General features: G+C 32.4%; 1 protein-coding gene across 1 annotated transcript in view; it reads left to right on the top strand.

Annotated features, from left to right (window-relative positions):
* Nucleotides 1-18,958, top strand: part of LOC111033811 (putative fatty acyl-CoA reductase CG5065) — a 45,687-nt gene that overhangs the window by 24,510 nt on the left and 2,219 nt on the right. The window contains exons 2-6 of the mRNA XM_022314739.1: nucleotides 190-612; nucleotides 8,036-8,290; nucleotides 12,516-12,771; nucleotides 14,378-14,570; nucleotides 17,250-17,489. Of these exons, the coding sequence (XP_022170431.1) occupies nucleotides 370-612; nucleotides 8,036-8,290; nucleotides 12,516-12,771; nucleotides 14,378-14,570; nucleotides 17,250-17,489 (1,187 nt within the window). The 5' untranslated portion in view covers nucleotides 190-369. The remainder of the gene's footprint in view (nucleotides 1-189; nucleotides 613-8,035; nucleotides 8,291-12,515; nucleotides 12,772-14,377; nucleotides 14,571-17,249; nucleotides 17,490-18,958) is intronic.

The following is an 18,958-nucleotide window of genomic DNA, read 5'->3' as shown; positions in this document are numbered from 1 at the left end:
GAATCCAAGACCGTGGTTATAATGCACAACGTCTCCTCTTGTTACCCCCTCCCCCCCCACCCACCCACTCACGTGTGTTCTATTTAATTTTCGACCGCCGAATAGAAATGTCTTATAATATATTATACAGCCGTACGCGCAGTCGTCGCACTTTTAAATTATTAATTTTCCGAATTTCTATCGTTGCAGAGCGTCATATTATACATACGAATATCGGCACACGATGTCCCGTCGTTCAGCGGTCGTCAGCAGGGCTTGACAGCAGAGGTCACAGAACAGGGTCAGCCATTACACCGAGCACGTCTGCAGTGATCCACCGCATATATCTCGTCGAATACACGTCATCTCGGTGGTTTTTCGATTACGACGATGGCCGACAACAACAACGACCTCGGTTGCCAGGACTGGAACGCGCCCCCCGCCAAAGGACAAGTGGTCGACTTCTACGACGGCGCGTCGGTGTTCGTCACCGGCGGCACGGGGTTCGTGGGCAAGGCGCTGATCGAGAAGCTGCTCAGGTCGTGTCCGGGCCTGAAGAACATTTACCTGCTGATCAGGCCCAAGCGGGGCAAGGACATAGAGTGCCGTTTCCAGGAGCTGTTGGAAAATCCGGTGAGCAAAATTTGGTTCGCCCCGAAATTAATCAGATAGTACACGCACTTTTTGTTTTTCCTCTTTGGTGTCTCTCCGGCCCACGTGGCAAATATTTGAGGCGCACCGCAGGACCCGCAGTTTTGTGTTTTTAAATTAAAAATTTTAATTGATTGACTTGTTTTATCAAACCTCCAGTAAGAATATTATCTAGGACGCCTCGTAAGATTTTATTCATGTTTTGATTTTAATGCGATTTATGAGCATTTTAAAGCATAACAATTTAAATACATAATATACTATTATAATACTTATAACTTATTACACTTTATTTTTCATAGTTGTTTTGTGTATTTCTTGAGCAGTAAAAGCCTTTAACTATTTGAGAGAGGTTTTAATCAGCAACTTGGATTTAATTAGTATTTTTATGGAGGTCAAAAATAAAAATTTCTCAGTACTTTCCACAATAATTAAGGAAAATGAAAAACAAATTAACCTTACCTACTGATGGGGAAATAGAAATATTTACACAAGACCAGTTTTCATTCAACAAAATCATTTTACTTTCTTGTTGGAATTTAAAAATATATAATTGTAGGGAATGAAAAAAAAAATTTAAAAACAAATTATCACTCTAAATGTTTTAGAAAATGTATAATTTAAAACATCCCTCTAGTAAAATTTGGTGTTTGGTCATGTTCAAACTTAACATACCATTGTTGGCATCTTTGTCACTGATAAAATGATAAATATGTATTTATCACTTACGTAAGCCATAAACATTTATTTTCTAAGATATTCGAGTTCAACATACGCTGGAAACGGCACCGTCGGAAACAGCACTTAAGCGGACAGTTAACCGAATCGTATGAAAAGATCTTAGATTGTATTAAATAAAGAAGACAATTCACATAACCACACCCCTATGTCAATGTTAAATAAATATTTCTGTTCTATATAATATCAGAAATACTACTTTTCCATTAAAAAAATAATATACAAAACATAATAAATGCATTTAATATTATAATCGACAAATAGGTAACTGTCAAACAGCAAAAAATCAAGAATCTGTTAAATTGTCATTGATTATAGAATATACTTTTAATAATTCGTTTAAAAAAAAAAATTGTCCATTGATAAATTACGTTGCTCTCGCGGATTAGACATTTTTATCATGAATTGACGTGTCAATGAAAAAAATTTTCACTCGTTGTTACGTGTTATGGGACATACAGCTAATGCAGGATAACGTAGGTACGTTTTGACTTTCGACACATTACGCAAGTGAACTTTCAATATTAATATTTAATTTGTACTTAACTCATGGCACACGGTACTTATATGGCTATACACTAGGTAACTAGTACATTACCAATATAATAGGTACCTAAACATCACAAATTCGACATAACATTTGTTATGTCATTGAGGAAAAATTTCATTAAAACTTCTCTACGATAAATTTCTAAATTTGAACTCACAACTCAGCAATGTCACTTCGACAACTCTACATTATATCATCATACCTATCATAAATATTAATTTCATTCATTAGCCGTTTCTTTGTTGTCTGCATATGTTATCATAATATTATAGAGTTATTATTATTTTAAACCATTGCAGTTATTGCAATTTGAGACTGGAAACGAAAACTGTTGTATTATTTCACATAAGTACTTATACTGTGAATTAAGTACAAACTAAAATTTATAGTTTTACAATACGCCACCAACACCGTACAAATATATATATAATATATTTTATCTATTAGGTACACGTACTTAGAGGGTACTCTCATTTAGACTTTCTCGTGTCCACTATAATTACACGCGCGTGCCGTAAATACCGACCAAATTAAATTTCCGTTATCGAGTTGACCTAGTATAATAATTTATTATATTATTTATTGAAAATTGTATTTTTTTATCGGTGGACAGTTCTACTGCATAATGCCATTGCACCTACGTAGCCTGCAGTGGGTCTATAATAGCTAAGATCCGATATTATATTATACTTATATACGCAAATTGAAGTATACCTACGTCGTCGTCCAAAGATGAATAATGAATATATACAGTGTAATTACTAGAAATAGGATTTTAATGACCTAAAAAATACACAAAAATGGACTAAAAAGAGTGCAAAAATTACATCGAAACTCTAAAAAATGAACTTAAAAAATGACCTGCAAAAAATGTACTTATAGATGAGCGAAAAAAATGTGATTAGAAAATAAATATTATTATTAATTATTATTTATTCATTTTTTGTATTACACAAAAAAAGTAAAAAATCTGTTTTACGAATCAAATTAAACAAATATATTCAAATTTGAGTTGGCTCGCGATTTTAATCAATTATACTACTTTTTCAATTCATACCCACTTTGACGAATCCCGATTCGACGACAAATATACCACTTTTAAAATATTTTTAATATTATTTTATTAACATAGTTTAAATTTTCCCGATTCGCCGACAGGTGACAATAATTTTAATGCAAACGGGTATAACAGCGACAATATTATGGTATGTCGTCGATATAAGTCCAAAGGTACTATTTTTGTAAGGGTATTTTAGGTACTAATTTAGATTACCTATACAACACATATTAAAATAAATGAAAATTAGTTTATACTCAAAATTAACCTAGTATTTGTAAATATGAGGTAAAAAATGCAAAAAAATGCAAAATAAAAATTACACATTCTAAATTATTATACCACGAAACAAATTTAATTATTGGTTAGAACTATATAGCACTTACAGAAAAAATGCAAAAGTCACCAAAATCCTAGCTCTAGTAATAACTTTCATGTAACGAATTTCCATTTAGCAATATTTTCTGTTTGGCGAGATATTTTTAAGAACCAAACCAAATTAGAACCAAATTTATTTTATTTAATTTTATAAAGTTCTTTATAATACGATTTTTTTTGTTGCCCACGAGACTAAGTAGTATGGGGGCTTCACTGTATTGTTCATAGATGTATAATTATAATGTATAATATGAGTTGACACGATCTCATACTGTATATAAAAAATATTTTTAACGTACTCGAAAACTATAATCTCATAATTATTATTGCTTAAAAATATAGAGAACAGCAAAATAAAACTTCTCGGTTCGTTGGTAGTTGTATCACATTTTCTTGGGACGTTGCGAACGGTTATGAATTTATAAAATACACACAATGGGCGAATCAAATAGGCTACACATAAATATTTAATGACATTATATATTATGTACCTATTACTATATTACAGTAGGGTCAGTAGACGTTTTAAATCGATGTGGATTCTGGATAACTATTTTATGCACGTTGTCGTGCTCTGCGTTAATGCCAGAAAACTGGGCGAAAATGAATTTGTCGATTTTTCAGGATAAATTATAAGACGGACGAGCTGTTTAAAAAAAAAAAAAAAATGTTCAACCTTCCGACATAGAAGCCGAGATACTTTTTGTACATACACTGAAAATAAATAAATATTAAATGACAATTTACACGACAATTTACACGACATTTCCAACCTGCAGTCGGTATACCTAATAAGCAGATAACTATGTGTACACTTATCAACTATCGACATCTTCGACTTCTTAGAGCCAATTATTGTTTACCATCTTTGTGTAATGTGAGTGTACCCACAACCCACAACCCACATAGGTATATTCGTGCAAGCCAACGAGGTTTGTAAGTATAATTAGAACATCTGTAGATATGATGATAGGTTATACAGTTGCAGTTTGTCGGACGTCTATCATACCTATATAATCGCGATAACCTCATTCATTGCTGGCACTATATAGCAGGTGCCCTATTTACAGTTATAAAACTCAATCCCAAAGCCCAAAAAAAAAATTTCCGAGAACACTCCCCGATTGGCCACTAATTCCACAGGCTCGACACCATTCCTTGTTTACTCCCGTGGTGGGTACAACGGGTTTTGTATTTGACCGCCATAACCACAACTTTAGCAATGATTAGGTAGGTAATACAAAAGATTTCTACCGTTACTAGGCTATGTTTTAAAGACATATATATATATGTATGTGTAAATTATAGAAGCTCCGTGTCGTCACCCACCACGATAAATCGACACGTGGCTGTCTACGACGGTGTTAAGTTGTAGTTAGGTTTAAAATAGCACTGTATAATATTCAACACTGCAGAAAACAGACGTGGGCATTAAATCAATAAAGGCTAGACGACTAAAAACACCGCCAAAATAGTTCTTTTAACCACCGCTCCCAGCTACCGCTGCGTGTTTTCTATAAACACTATATATGAGACACAATAGATAGGTATCAGTGGAATATAGAAACTTGTAGTTTTTCAGACTCATAACTTTCCACTGAAAAATGGAGGCGTGGGTGGGGGAACCGACTATATATATATTATCACTGTATATTATTAGGGCGCGAGTGCACGTAATCCGATCGCATCACTGTTATTGTGTGTATAATGTATATATTAGTCTCAAATAGCAGTGGCGTCATTTTGGTATATTCCAGACTCCAGACCGACCGACGCATTATTATTATACGGTGGACAGAGGGTGTAAAATGCCCATTAGACGCAAGGCAAGGACGAACACTGTATACATATTATGAAGCTCTATAATGGACATCCGAGGTGAAACGGCTAGCTATATATGATAATCAATTGTATAATATTATCTTATTAGTGATTGAGAACTACATTTTTTTTAGCGTCATACATTTATATCGATATCAATATCTTGACATTGGAAATAAGTTTATTGGCTATTTTTTTTAAGCTCGTAATAAAAAGTTTTTGTAACTTTATCATTTAATATTTTACCAGCGCAATACAGAAAACGTAATGACAAATAAAATAAAATACGTGGAAATAAACTAATAAAATATAAATTATATTTGTTGTTTAGTTGGCGATATCTGATTAAATCATTAAATTTATTTGTTGTCAAAATATAAATAAATATAAAATATCTATTTTATTGTATCGCATTCGACTTCCCTAACCTAGATATTGTATAATGTACCTATATCACCATCGATATCCATCGATATGTTCTTAATTATAGCGATACGGAGATACCGATATTATCCTGCATCACTATGTATGCATATAGGACTCGATAAGATATTTTAATATTTAGCAGGAATATTAGACAACCAGTCGATTAGGAGGTAGAACGTGTTAGAGTCATTTTGGCATAAAATATTAAAATATGTTGTTACACGGGTATTACCAAGTCATGTCGTCTTGAGACCACATGTCTTGAGTATGTTTAATGTTCATTACATACATATTGATGATCGGTGTCAGACGCACGTTTGTGGAAAGTTTTAAGTAAAGTTTGTAATGTTCGTAAAGCCATCCCCGAAACATAAAATAACACTGGCACGGAGCACGCAAAACATACATGACAGCAGGACCAACTACTTTAGACAAAATTCAAAACATATTGTGATCATTATATTATATTATAAACATTGTTAAAAGTTGAAAATAAGTATGAGGAAAATCATACACCTACGCTTTGGTTGTGCTATTTCCTGGTTCGCTGAGTTCAGGGTGTCCGGGTGTATCCATAATCTAGTGTTTTAATGAGAAACATTTAAAATTATGACAAATATTTATGATATTTTATCATTTTTTTACGAATTCCCATTATTTCAAAAAGTAGAAATGTTTTTGAATATCAACACAGATACAGTTTTAATTTCATGCCCCAAAATATATTAACATTTTTTATAATAGAGTAGTAAACGAGTAGTTTATGAGTTATAAGTATTTGAAGTTTAGATGACTACTCCGCTTACCTGAATTTAAAATACTTATAACTCAAAAACCATTCATTCTAAATTCGATTTTTATGTATCGAAATACTCAAGAAATTATTCTGTTTTTTGGAGATAGAATTAAAACTGTATGTTATTGCAATTTAAAAACGTTGTTTTGTAATAACTTGAGCCATGACACCCAAAACAAATATTTTCAAAAACATGAATGTCTTACGTCAAATGAATCACTCGGTATATAATAGGTATATAAAAAATGCACAATATAAAATAGATTTGTGTTGCGTACATTATGTCTTTTGTCCCCCATCCTCACACTCACAGATTCTGGATCCGCCCCGAAAGGGTGGGTGCATATATGTTATATTATGTTTACGAGAAACAAGGTACGAATTCTTTATACCTATATACCTTTAATTGGTTTTAATCGAAAACTCGTAACATTTTTATTGACTGTTGTGCATTAGCACATCATGATATTATACAGCACCGGTTTATATTCCTACGCATATTACAGCTATAAAATTGTTTTTTGAGATTTACCCTTGCAAGTCACAACGCAGATACCTATACCTTAACAAGGGGTCACAGAATCAACTGATAAACAAAATAATTTTTGTTCTAATTAATATTAAAAAAAAAATCCCATGTGAAATGTATAGACTATAGAGACTTACAATGTACGAAGTACAGAGTAGGTACATATTTTATTTTTAATTTTTTTTTTTGGGGGGGGGGATAAATTCAAAATAGCCAAATTATAAATCTTATTTTCAGAAAAATATTGATGGTAAAAACGATTATTTTTCAAAATGTTTCAAACATTCTTTGTGTGGTACAAAAAACGAAACGTAATGATTTTTTTCAAAATATTCTTTTTGATAATTTTCAGACACATAAATAAATCTTAAATTACTAATAATCTTTCATACATTTTTGACTTGTATCAATTTTTAATTTTTAATTGTCAGGTCTTTCTTTATCATTACACCCGGTATAGTAGGCTTAAACTGTAGTTTTTATAACTTGTACGTCGTTAAACTTTTAATACTCAGTAGATACTGTCAAATGGCTGTACTTACGCAGTTTTATAATCGATTTTACATTGCACTTCTTTAGAACCATCGCTTTCAACTCAAGAACCTATAATACGAGCATTTATAATTTATATAAAAAAAATAAAATGTAAGTAATTTTCAAAGCACAGATTTAATTGAATATAAAATATTTAATAATATGTATATTGTATATCTATCAAATATTTGTTTCCTAGCCCTCAAACGTTATTATGTAAATTACATTTTAATACAAAATAATATGGTGCAATGACTAATGACTAATGAATAATAAAAAAATTAAGTAATCAATATTATTATCTACAGAACTTTTCGAGTAAAGACAGTTCAGTGACCTCGGAAAAGATGATGGTGTTATGAACACTTTAAAAGTATTCCGAATAGGTACTCGGGTTATATTAAACACAGTAATTTTCAATTTTTTTAAAGTGTACAGGGCAATGATGTTGTAGGAAATGTAATTAATTTTGAATTTTTCTTTTATGAACTTTAAGTCAACAATAATAATAATCACGGATACCCATACTTGATAACATATATTGTACTAACCGGACGTGTGGTTTTTCTTGAGCAGGTGTTCGATCGCATTCGGTCCACAGCCGATGCAGAAAAAGCGTTCGAGAAAGTAGTGTGCATCAACGGCGACGTGTCCGACCCCGACCTGGGCCTGAGCGCCGAGGACAGGCAAAGGCTGTGTTCTGACGTGACAATCGTCTTCCACTCGGCGGCCACCGTCAAGTTCAACGAGACTCTCCGCACCGCTGTCACACTCAACACGTTGGGCACGAAACGCGTCGTCGACCTGTGTCGGTCGATGCCAAAGTTAAAGGTGCGTATCCGGGAGAGGACTTGTTCGGGGCTGGTTTTTTTTTCGTTGACTTAGTGGTTAAACTGAAAACTGAAAACGAATCGAAACCGTTGGCTAGACCGTTCGTCAGAATCTCCAGACCATGCGTTTTAAACCTTTGGTCAGGAAAAAGCAGATTATGATTGAAAACGCGTTCGTATAAAATAAAAATCTGTAGCATGCGACAATGTGATTTGCATATTATTCAGGAGGCAAACAAACAGATATTTCTGTGAAATTTTCTCTTGACATATTTTTGAATTAACTCAATTGGGACGATTGAAACAATATTGTGATCGTTAAGCGGGAGAAATGAAATAAAACAAAACGAGTGAAGTTAAAGTCGCGAGTTAACAAAATAACGAAAAAACTAAATATTTAATATGCATGAGCGCATGGAGTGTATACACCTACATTAAAATAAACTTGACTTATTAACTGAGTAGTTAAAGCCAAATCTTGAATGCAAGAAACTTTTTAACTTTGATAATAATATTCTCTAATGTATAATATTATAATCGTAGTACGATCTTTCGTTTATGATTTCAAAGTCTATCTGCAGCATAATTTCTTAAAATCGACAATTTAATCTCACTTGGCGACGATCTCAATTATTTTATCACGACACTACAACAGCCATGTCGGCGATCATCGTATTTATATTTTCAATATTATTACCACGAATTACACGCCTGCGGCGTTTATGCGACGAACAGTTCCGTTTCCGCACGTATAGATCGGTTTTGTACTGACGTACACAGCATTCGAAGGGGCGTACAAACGAACTGCAAAGGAAAAATGTTCTCTCGGTATGTCATTTATAAAAAGTGGTTGGCCACCGAATGGTATATTATAACTCGTAACCGTAGTAGTACCTGCACTGGGTAATTTCGTATGCCACCATCGGTTTCCGTATCACGGGGGACCGAGGGGGAGCTAGGGAGAAAGACTGAGAAAATGCCCCCCCCCCTAGGATTTCATTATTTCTGTTTGCCCAAACAATTACATTAACGTAATAATGCTTAAAAACGTACCTAATGTAATAATTTATTATAATCTGTACACTTTGAAACTGTATAATATGATATTATATTATTATAATGTATTAAAATTAAGAGCTTTCTATGTAAAAAAAATCGTGATTTTAAATTATCCTGGCAAGAAAAATGTGTATGCGTTTAGGTATAATATAATATTCAAATACCTACCATATAACATCATGGATCATGCTATAAATATATATCGCTTTACTTTTCGGTATGTTTGTTAACGTATTGGGCAGTTTTTCGCCTTTTGAAGGACGCCTGTAGGTACCTACAAAATTCGTACAGCATAAACAAATTTAAAATATTTTTTTTTCAAACTAATCCGGTGACTTCTATTAATATCATTACTCATTAGTATACGTGTGTTTTGAAAAACGTGATTAAATACCCATTGTTTGATATTTTCTACTTTGAATTTATATGAATTGTAAGACATAAAATATTAAAATTTTATATTTTTTTAGATTCTGAGAGGAGCGATGAATGTATTGATTTTACAATGATGTGTGTTTTTTTATATTTTATTTATTCATTTTTTTTTTGTGTGTCTGTCATCACGGTTTGGGACAGTATAAAAGTGCTTCGATTTTCTTCAACAGCAACTTTTCTGGTAGCAAAATGAATCTAGTTTTTGCGTTCGGGAGGTCAAAATTTAAAATTTACAATAGTTTTCAAAAAAGATAGGAAAAACAAACAATTTTTTTTATAAGGATTTAAAGTTCAAATGTTGACAATGTTTATCAATTGAAAATTGAAAATGATTTTGTAATTGAAAATTTATAAAATGGACGTTCGTCATTTTGTTGTAATTCGATTCCAAAGCCCAATCTTATGTAGGTATATTTAATATTTTTCCAGCATCACTGATAATTTAAGAATAACATTATGAATAATATTAATTCAACTTGCCGGCTACCTTATTAATTATAAGTAATAACAATATAAAATATCCTAGACTGACATACCGTCTCCGCTCAGAATCGTTTTTTGTATACAAAATGATATCATATCACTGAATTCAAATTTAATACCATCCATTACAGCGACCTAGACAGTAGATACCAAATGTACAGCTGAGCGACATCCACTTACCCGCTTTTTTATTTTATTTTTTTGAACAATTCGTTTCAATTCCTTTTCAATAACATCAGTATATTAGCAATTTTTTTTCCACACAAGTATAATAGGAATATAATATGATTCCTGGGAGTGAAACCCCTCATCTACCATCCCACATTAAACACGCCACTTTGGTGAAGCACGTAGACCGTAATAAGCGTTTACCATATTAAGTACAATTATATTATAAGTATACCGCGCGTATTAAAGGTGTAAGTCATAAGCTTGCGCAGCAATTTGCTATAGGGTGTGCAATGAAGAAATTGGACAACTTTATCTTAAATGGACAATTAAAAACCTGAGCCCCCCCCCCCCCCCCACAAAAAGAAGAATAAAAAATATGCATTGAAAAAAAATTTATAAAAACTCATATTGGTTAATACTTATTCTTGTACCTACCTGTGTTTCACAAAAACGTTTTAAATATTTCAATAAAATATATAGGTTATTATTCAAAAAATAAGTAGGTATACTTTAATATATTTTTTTTAATACTAAATTATAATACACCTGCATAAGAATATCGAATGAAATCATTACTTTACTCAACTTAAAATAAAATGCTTGTTGCAATAGTACCCGAGAATGTAGTGAAACTTGTTTACAGAGCGAATGAAAAAAAAAGGTTACGGTCGCCAATGTCAAATATTAAGTTTTTGTCGGAAAAATAATAAAAAAATTAAATTTTCAATTGGATAAGACAACATAATATGAATTATTATTTATTACTATAGAAACCTTAGTGTCGAAGAAGCCACGCCCGTAACAATTTTTGTTTGCAAAGGCCGAGCCCATGAATCCGATTTACGCTTCCGCACCTAAAGAAGGTTCACTGCAATGCAATTTTTTTGGAAGGTTCTACACCTAGGTAGTTTAATTAGTAGTAGAAATACACGCCTTGGAATAAAAATTAATATTGTCACTGTTACGCTCGAACTCGAACATCAAACGGCGGTGATGAATTGGGCATATCACTATTAGCGGTTGTTTTATTTAACTGGTTATATAAATTTGTTCATACTTCATCCTCGTGGGTTATTATTCGTGATATTTGTTTTGTAGCTTAAACATGAAACAAAGCCCCAGGATGAATAAAAGTCGTGCAAATAGTCACAGGCCACGGCACACCTGACACACCCTGTGCTTACACCTGCGGTGTATGTAGAAAACTTACTACCCACTGAGTATTAAACTTGATAATAATATATTAAATATTAACAGTAGAAAAACAATAAAATGAGAGAAACGTCAAATTGATATTGCCGTCGTTTGAAAGGATCGCGTGTCTTGGAAATAAAGCGCGTGTGGTGTTGTTATACACGTGTGCGAAATTGAACGATGTCATATTTGGCTTTCGTATAATATTTGAAAGTGCAGAGTGGTTTTGATGATTGCCACTAAAGTAAAAAAAAATATTATAAAAATATTATTATATTATTATTATTTATATTTGAATAATCATAATAAGTCACAATCGATTGCATTTGCTTAAACTTTGAATACGCAGTGATAGTAAAGGAGTCGGTGAGGGGTGAACAATAGGAACTAAACCTTAACTAACCCAACAGCAATGAAAATATTTTCACCTGATGGCTAATATTGACCTTGTGAGAGAAACAACAATTCATATTTTGATAAGTAGTAGGTAACCCTTACACTGCAAGGTCCAGGATACTAATTAAGGCACCTAATAACTACCTAATTAATTGTAACTACCTGCAATATACACAGGCATAATATATAAGTATTATTTTAATTTTAAATATTTATATTTATATTTATATTTAATAATTTTAATTATAAGTATAATTTTTCAAACTAACCAACTGAAAATAGTCACATTGTTACAATAGATTCTTTGACTAGGTAGTAGAGTTTGAAAAAATAACCGACCAAGTACCAACGACATCACACGAATCCACGAAAACCTGCAGTAGAGACTAATGGGGCTTAATTGATTTACGTTATAATATGCTTTTTAATAATAATAAAATTATAATACCTATACATACTACACGCCTATAATATAATTGTGGTCGCAGGCTATGATTCACGTGTCGACGGCGTACTCGAACGCAGACAAGATGACGATCCAAGAATCAGTGTACAAGCCGCCTGCCGACCCTGGTTTCGTGATCAACTGCTGTCAGAAGATGTCCGAGGATGACCTACGGGAGATGGGTCGACGGATGCAGGGTAACCATCCGAACACGTATACCATGACCAAAGCAATGGCCGAGTGGGTGGTCGCCGAACAAGCGGACGACATACCAGCGGCAATCGTCAGGCCCAGCATAGGTATGAATTATAGATCGTGCGTGATGCTCGACATAATGTGTTATGTATTATTATACAGGTACCTAGTTGTGTCAGGGGCGTCCTTTTATTTTATGGAGGGAGCGAATTTTCAACCTTTAAAAATAGTTAATACTATAGAATATTATATACAGCGATGAAAATAATATATGATGTATATAATTTGTACAGATTGGTATATTATTACCTACCTGCAGCCTACTAAATAATGCTCTATTTTTAAGTAGCCTGTAGGTACCTATACATTTAATTGTATTAGTGTATAACTAATAAATGAATTTATTACTAATGATTTGACAATCATCCAGTAATTTGTTCGTGGTTACTAACTAATTAGAAGACTAAATTGATAAATATGAAAAAATTAAGAAGTTATAATATTTACTACTAAACATCAAAAACTATATCTGTACGCAAAAAGACACACTCCCACCGAGTTGAACGCCTTCAACGACTGAAAAACGCCCTTGACCAGCTATATCCCTGCCACACTCAAGTAGTCACGTGTACGACAACCTAATTTTCAATCACGTTGGAAAACTGTTATGATTATCGGACGTAGTTGGGGCCACACTAAGCACTTATTTAAGGGACAAAAATAGGCAATTTCTAATCCCTTCGTCGCGGCCCAAGATTTATATTTTGTTTGTCAATTAGTCGTAAATGATTATTGGCGTGAGCGGGGTTGCATGTGGGTACCGATGAAAGCCACTCCCATCCACATGTAAATAACTCTATTAAAGTATAAAATTCACTAGATATACGAATTTTACGGTAATTTATAGGTACTTCTCGTTTTGATAAAATTAAAGTTACTTAATGTTGTCTGATTTTAATTCTAAAAAAAAGATTTGAATTCAGCTGGAAAATGTCTATACATTGTTGGAAACACTTTCTATTTTTAATTTCTAGTTTAATTTTCATTTAATAAAATCCATATTTTTAAGTTTTCAATTAAATAGATTACATTTTTTCAGTGTTCCGTGCAATCTGTTGGCATTTTTCTGCTAAATTTACATTTTTTTCAGAGTTGAAATCAGACAATTTAAACTTACTTTAATTTTGTCAAAACTTTCAAACTAAAATTGACGGCAGTAGCAAGGCTTTTTAATAATCATTAAAAACACACCTACAGAGAACATCGAATATTTATGCATTATAATGTCCTAGTCGGTACAAAATGCCATCATCCACGGTGTGTTTATTAGGTATACAAAACATCCTTTTCGTTTTGCAGATTCGCAACAGCTAGGACATATCATTATTCTATAGGTATTTGAACGTATAATAAGTTTCACAATTTAAATTTTGAAGTCAACATATGTATGACTTATCCGTTTGTCAAAAAGAGTATAATTATTAACAATGACAAAAAATTGGCAGCTGTTAAAACTTTTTGGTTCCTTAAATAGTGAAATAATTACTATTTGTGTTATTCAAAAACAGATTTGTAATTTTCTAAAAAATATTATCCTTTTTCGATTGTGATAAGTGTATTAATAGAGTTTAAAGAAACGTCGGCTTAAAGTGTACTGCGACAATATTATGCAACAAAGATGACGGCGTTATTTTAAAATTATGTTCAAAGTGACCGCTGCTTGGAAAGAGCCGTTCGAAGGGTGGGTAGACAACATGAGTGGCATCACAGGCATTATGATGGAGATAGGACGGGGCACAATCAGGAGCATCGTGTGCGACCAGAAGCTCCGTGTGGACATCATACCTGTCGATATTCTAGTGAACACGCTAATAACGTCTGCCTGGCACACGGCCACATACAGGTAAAATACAAAATAAAACTCAGAATATTAATAATTAATAAGTAGTTGGTCTAAAGCGACTCTAGCGAAAATTGAGAAAAAAACTAGTTCGTCGTGTCAGAGTAACGCACTGTTTGATTCGAAGTCACAGCTGTATTCTGTTCTTTGCAGTATACAGAGTTGGTATTTTGCATCTAAGTCGAAATTGAATTTTAAAATGTGCCCATTTAAAAAAATTAAAATGATAACGAAATAAATAAATCGTACTTTTGAATGTTGACTATGTCAATTTATTTTATTACTTTCTTAGACTTATTTTTACAATTAAATAACTTTTACTTTATTTTATTAGAATTTAATGGTTAAATAAAATTGTACAAAAAATGTGTACATGACTGATAAACGAGTATTGTACCAAAAATTACAATGAAAATGAAATAAAAAATGTTTTCATTCTATAATTTTAAAACTGTTTGACAAACAAGATACCTAATAAATAAAAATATTAAGTACTTCTAAAGTAGGCACTAAATAAATAATAAAATAGTCTTCATTATCATCTGAGTTTTTTGAGTTTTCAGAGATTAAATTGCTAATGAATTATTAGTAATATTTCCCTATAATATTGACTAATTTAGGATTGAAGTAAGGATTATAGAAGGGATTGAAAATCTTTATTTTTCAATAGTAGGTACCTAGTGGTTTGTATGAATATATTTACTTTGTATATTATGTTGATTTCCTAAGGCTTTTTGCTTTCTAGTTTTTAATTCTATAAAATATTCTACATCATTAAAATAAATAAGCGGGTATAAAAAGTTTTATGAAACTTAAGCCTATGAAGTTTTTTCACACTATAACCGTTTTAAGTTATCTCAAGTTACAGGTGTTTTTTTAGCGTTCACTTTGCAATTTAGTCGGGCGCATAGTATAAATTGGATTAAAACGTTATTTAAAGTTTAAAATTAAACATCTCTTACTATAATATGATGAACACGGTAAATCTTTGATTTGGTATCAACATTAACATAACTGCCATTTAGATACCGTATGGACAATAGTCACCGCATATAGATTTAAATTGTCTCGATGTTTACAATAATTTCTTCTAAAAATGTATCGACCTCCTCTAGCAGCTTTCAGTTTCATATTAGGCTCGACTGGGTTTCTCTTATTTCGTATATGATATAGATTACTTAATACACATCGAAAATAATCGTCCAAACAAACATCATCTTATTACTAGATATATAAAAACATGTCCATATTATATTAAAAACTTAAATCTTAATAGAAATATGAACCTAAGTCGGCCCAAGATATAATCAACACATCTATATAGAGGTTTCACCTACGACGAGAGTTCCCAAACACATGTATAGTGAGTTGTAGTGGTCCCCTGTCATTGTACGTATATATTAGTATATTAAACAAACAATATTTTGTTCCCCGATAAAAGCACGGCATGCGGCAGTCCAGCGTCGGTAATATAATATTAAAATATAATATTTATATATACCATGTTTTCTAGAAGCGTCCATCCATTATAAGTGCTTTCGGTGACAGTGTTTCAAAATCATTATCCTCCCTGCACCATGATGGTATGATATATAAAATCACTACATAGCTGCAAAACGTTTCGTGCGGCTTTTATCTATGATAAATTATTATTAATTAATAACTATAAAATAATCGTTCGCATCACTGTACCAGAAACTCACGTCGAAGAGTCACGTTGAGGGGGTGGATATGACATCGTTACTAATATAGATACAGACTAAAAACAAAGAAATAATAGGTCTAAGATATTTTAATACAATAACATTTTAAATTGATTTTTAAGAGTTCCATAAAAATCGTAAAATATTCGCCACTTCATATTTTCAAAAAAATTATTAAAATTATTTATCAAAAAATGTTTGAAAAATGTTTTGGTATATCTATTGTTAAACCAAACCTTGTGTTAGGGGCACCCTGTCTACCCTCCATATCTAATATTTTTAATCAGCCAAAGCTAATATTTAAAGATTAAATTCAATACAATTTTATGATTTTATAAATATAAATATTTGATTCATGATGTGATTTGGGTATTTCGTAAACAATTTACACAAATTACACGCATACAATATTATATTATATCTGCATTTACTAATTTTTACTGTTACCGATCAATTAATCTCAGGATAATAATTTATTGATATCAAGAGGACCTTAAATTATGATCGTACTCTAATTATGTTCAATTTTACGCCAAGCTGAAATTATAGTACCACTTTTTAGTTTTATTGATTGATGTTCATTACATTTTTAATAGGGTTTTAAGGAGTGTAATATAAGCAATTTTAATGATATAAAAAAAATTGCAATTCAAATTAAGTAATTTAATAATACTTTTTGTTTATTTGGAGAAAAACGTAGTGACATCCTACATTTCAGATTTCACGACCCTTATGTCTTTGTTATATTTTATATTATATGTGTACCCACCTATCGAAAAACTGACGACTAGACGTACTTTTGTATAAGGCACACATTGTAGAAATATAATTTCGGTATTTTGTAATAATTAATGTTTATGTATCGTGGCTTATAAAGTTATGATACGTAATTACTAATTACTCATATAATATAAGACACCTGTCGGTCGATAATATGATAATATATGAACCTACATTAATCACGTGTCTCGTGTTTCAGGCAAAACGCCGTCCGGGTGTACAACTGCACTTCCGGAGCACTGAACCCGCTCCGCTGGGAAGAGCTGGGCAACCTTTGCCAATACCACTCGCTGACCGCACCTTCCAAGTACTTGCAGTGGTATCCGGGCTTCTCGTTCCGTACTAACCGCATGGTGCACAGGCTGTGCGAGATCCTCTTCCACTTCGTTCCAGCATTCGTGCTGGACATCGTGCTGCGGCTCACCGGCTCTAAGCCCATGTGAGTGTCATTGCAGTTATAACTCTACGAAGTCGTCCATAATAATAATAATAATAATAATAATAATACAACGTCGTGATTGCCGAAAACGGGTCACGACAAGCCCGGGAACATTTTTTAAAACTTAAAAAAAAAATAGTGAGAAAGTAGACCGCTCTGCTGCAGCACGCAATATACTTGGGCGCCGAGTGTACGTGTACCCAGAGGCAGCTTAAACAGCTATTTTTCTAGGTGATAGCCTCGAACAAAAGTGGGAGGTGGGTGCCCAATGACTCAGTCTTCAGGACCTAGACGGCTAGACTATAACTCATAATTTATACTCACACGGTCACATACGGACTGTGTATAAAATGTGTGAAAAGTAAAGCGTAAAGTGTAAAAAAATTGATGGGTGGGTACTTATTTACAGTAGTTCTTTCATAGGAAAAAAGCTCAAGCCATCACTGAATGGTGTACCTACCTGTCGTGATCAATTAAGTCACTTTGTAACGTACTATAGGTAGGTATGTGTTCAATTTTTGAATTCAATAATAGATCACTGCATAGGTACGAAAAACTTTTCTGAGGAAAGTATGTACTATTGGTTTTATTAGGCACTAAGAATACTTTAGGATATTATACTTATATTGTAATTTACTATTAAAATAAATGCAAACGTCGAGTACTTAAAAATAATGGTGTTTTTTCGGGCGGGAAGGGGGGGATATGTAAACAACGTAAAGTAGGTACCAATTTGAATGTGTATTTATTAAATTTTCAAATTTTCAACTTATGACCAAACACTATAATAATTATTAACAAAACCGATGACTCGTGTTAATATATATATACATCTATTACGCCTTAATAATGCATTCTGTTCAAATCAGAATCAGCATACTACTACACATTAATACAAACAAAGAACAAGTTAAGGGTTATAGAACAAGGTTGGCAGTTGGGAATAAAATGTATCTACTGGACACACAACGAAATTATCAAAATTGACGATTGTAAATCGTTCAGCTCAAAGTCTTAAAGCGAAGTCGGCTGTATAAAATACGATTTAAAGTCTATGTCCTGAATGTTCAAGTAAAGCAAATAAAAACTAAGCTATAGTTTAGATGATAAACATAGCTGATATAAAATAAAATGTTACTGGTTATTACTCTATTAGGTGTCTTACAATTTCAGCACTTTTATAAAAAAAAAAATACCTTATACTTAAGCTTTAAAGATTAAAATTAAAAATTATATTAGTAACTATTAGTATTGTTGCATATCAAAATATTACAATTTGAAATCATATCGAATTTAACGATTTTTTAGTCGTCCAACGCTGACGGTGCCCTATCCTCGCCATAATTTTGTTCCGAGGACCAACTAACTTACATAAAAAATGTTTAGCTAATAGAAGAGAAATTGTGTGTCACAAGTCACAACTTATGGATAAGTTTTACACGATTTCTCCACTATGGTTTTACTAGCTA

This window comes from Myzus persicae, unplaced genomic scaffold, assembly GCF_001856785.1.
Source record: "Myzus persicae strain clone G006 unplaced genomic scaffold, MPER_G0061.0, whole genome shotgun sequence".
Taxonomy (NCBI): domain Eukaryota; kingdom Metazoa; phylum Arthropoda; class Insecta; order Hemiptera; family Aphididae; genus Myzus; species Myzus persicae.
The sequence above is the reverse complement of the archived record's forward strand: the minus strand, read 5'-3'. Positions and strand labels throughout refer to the sequence as shown.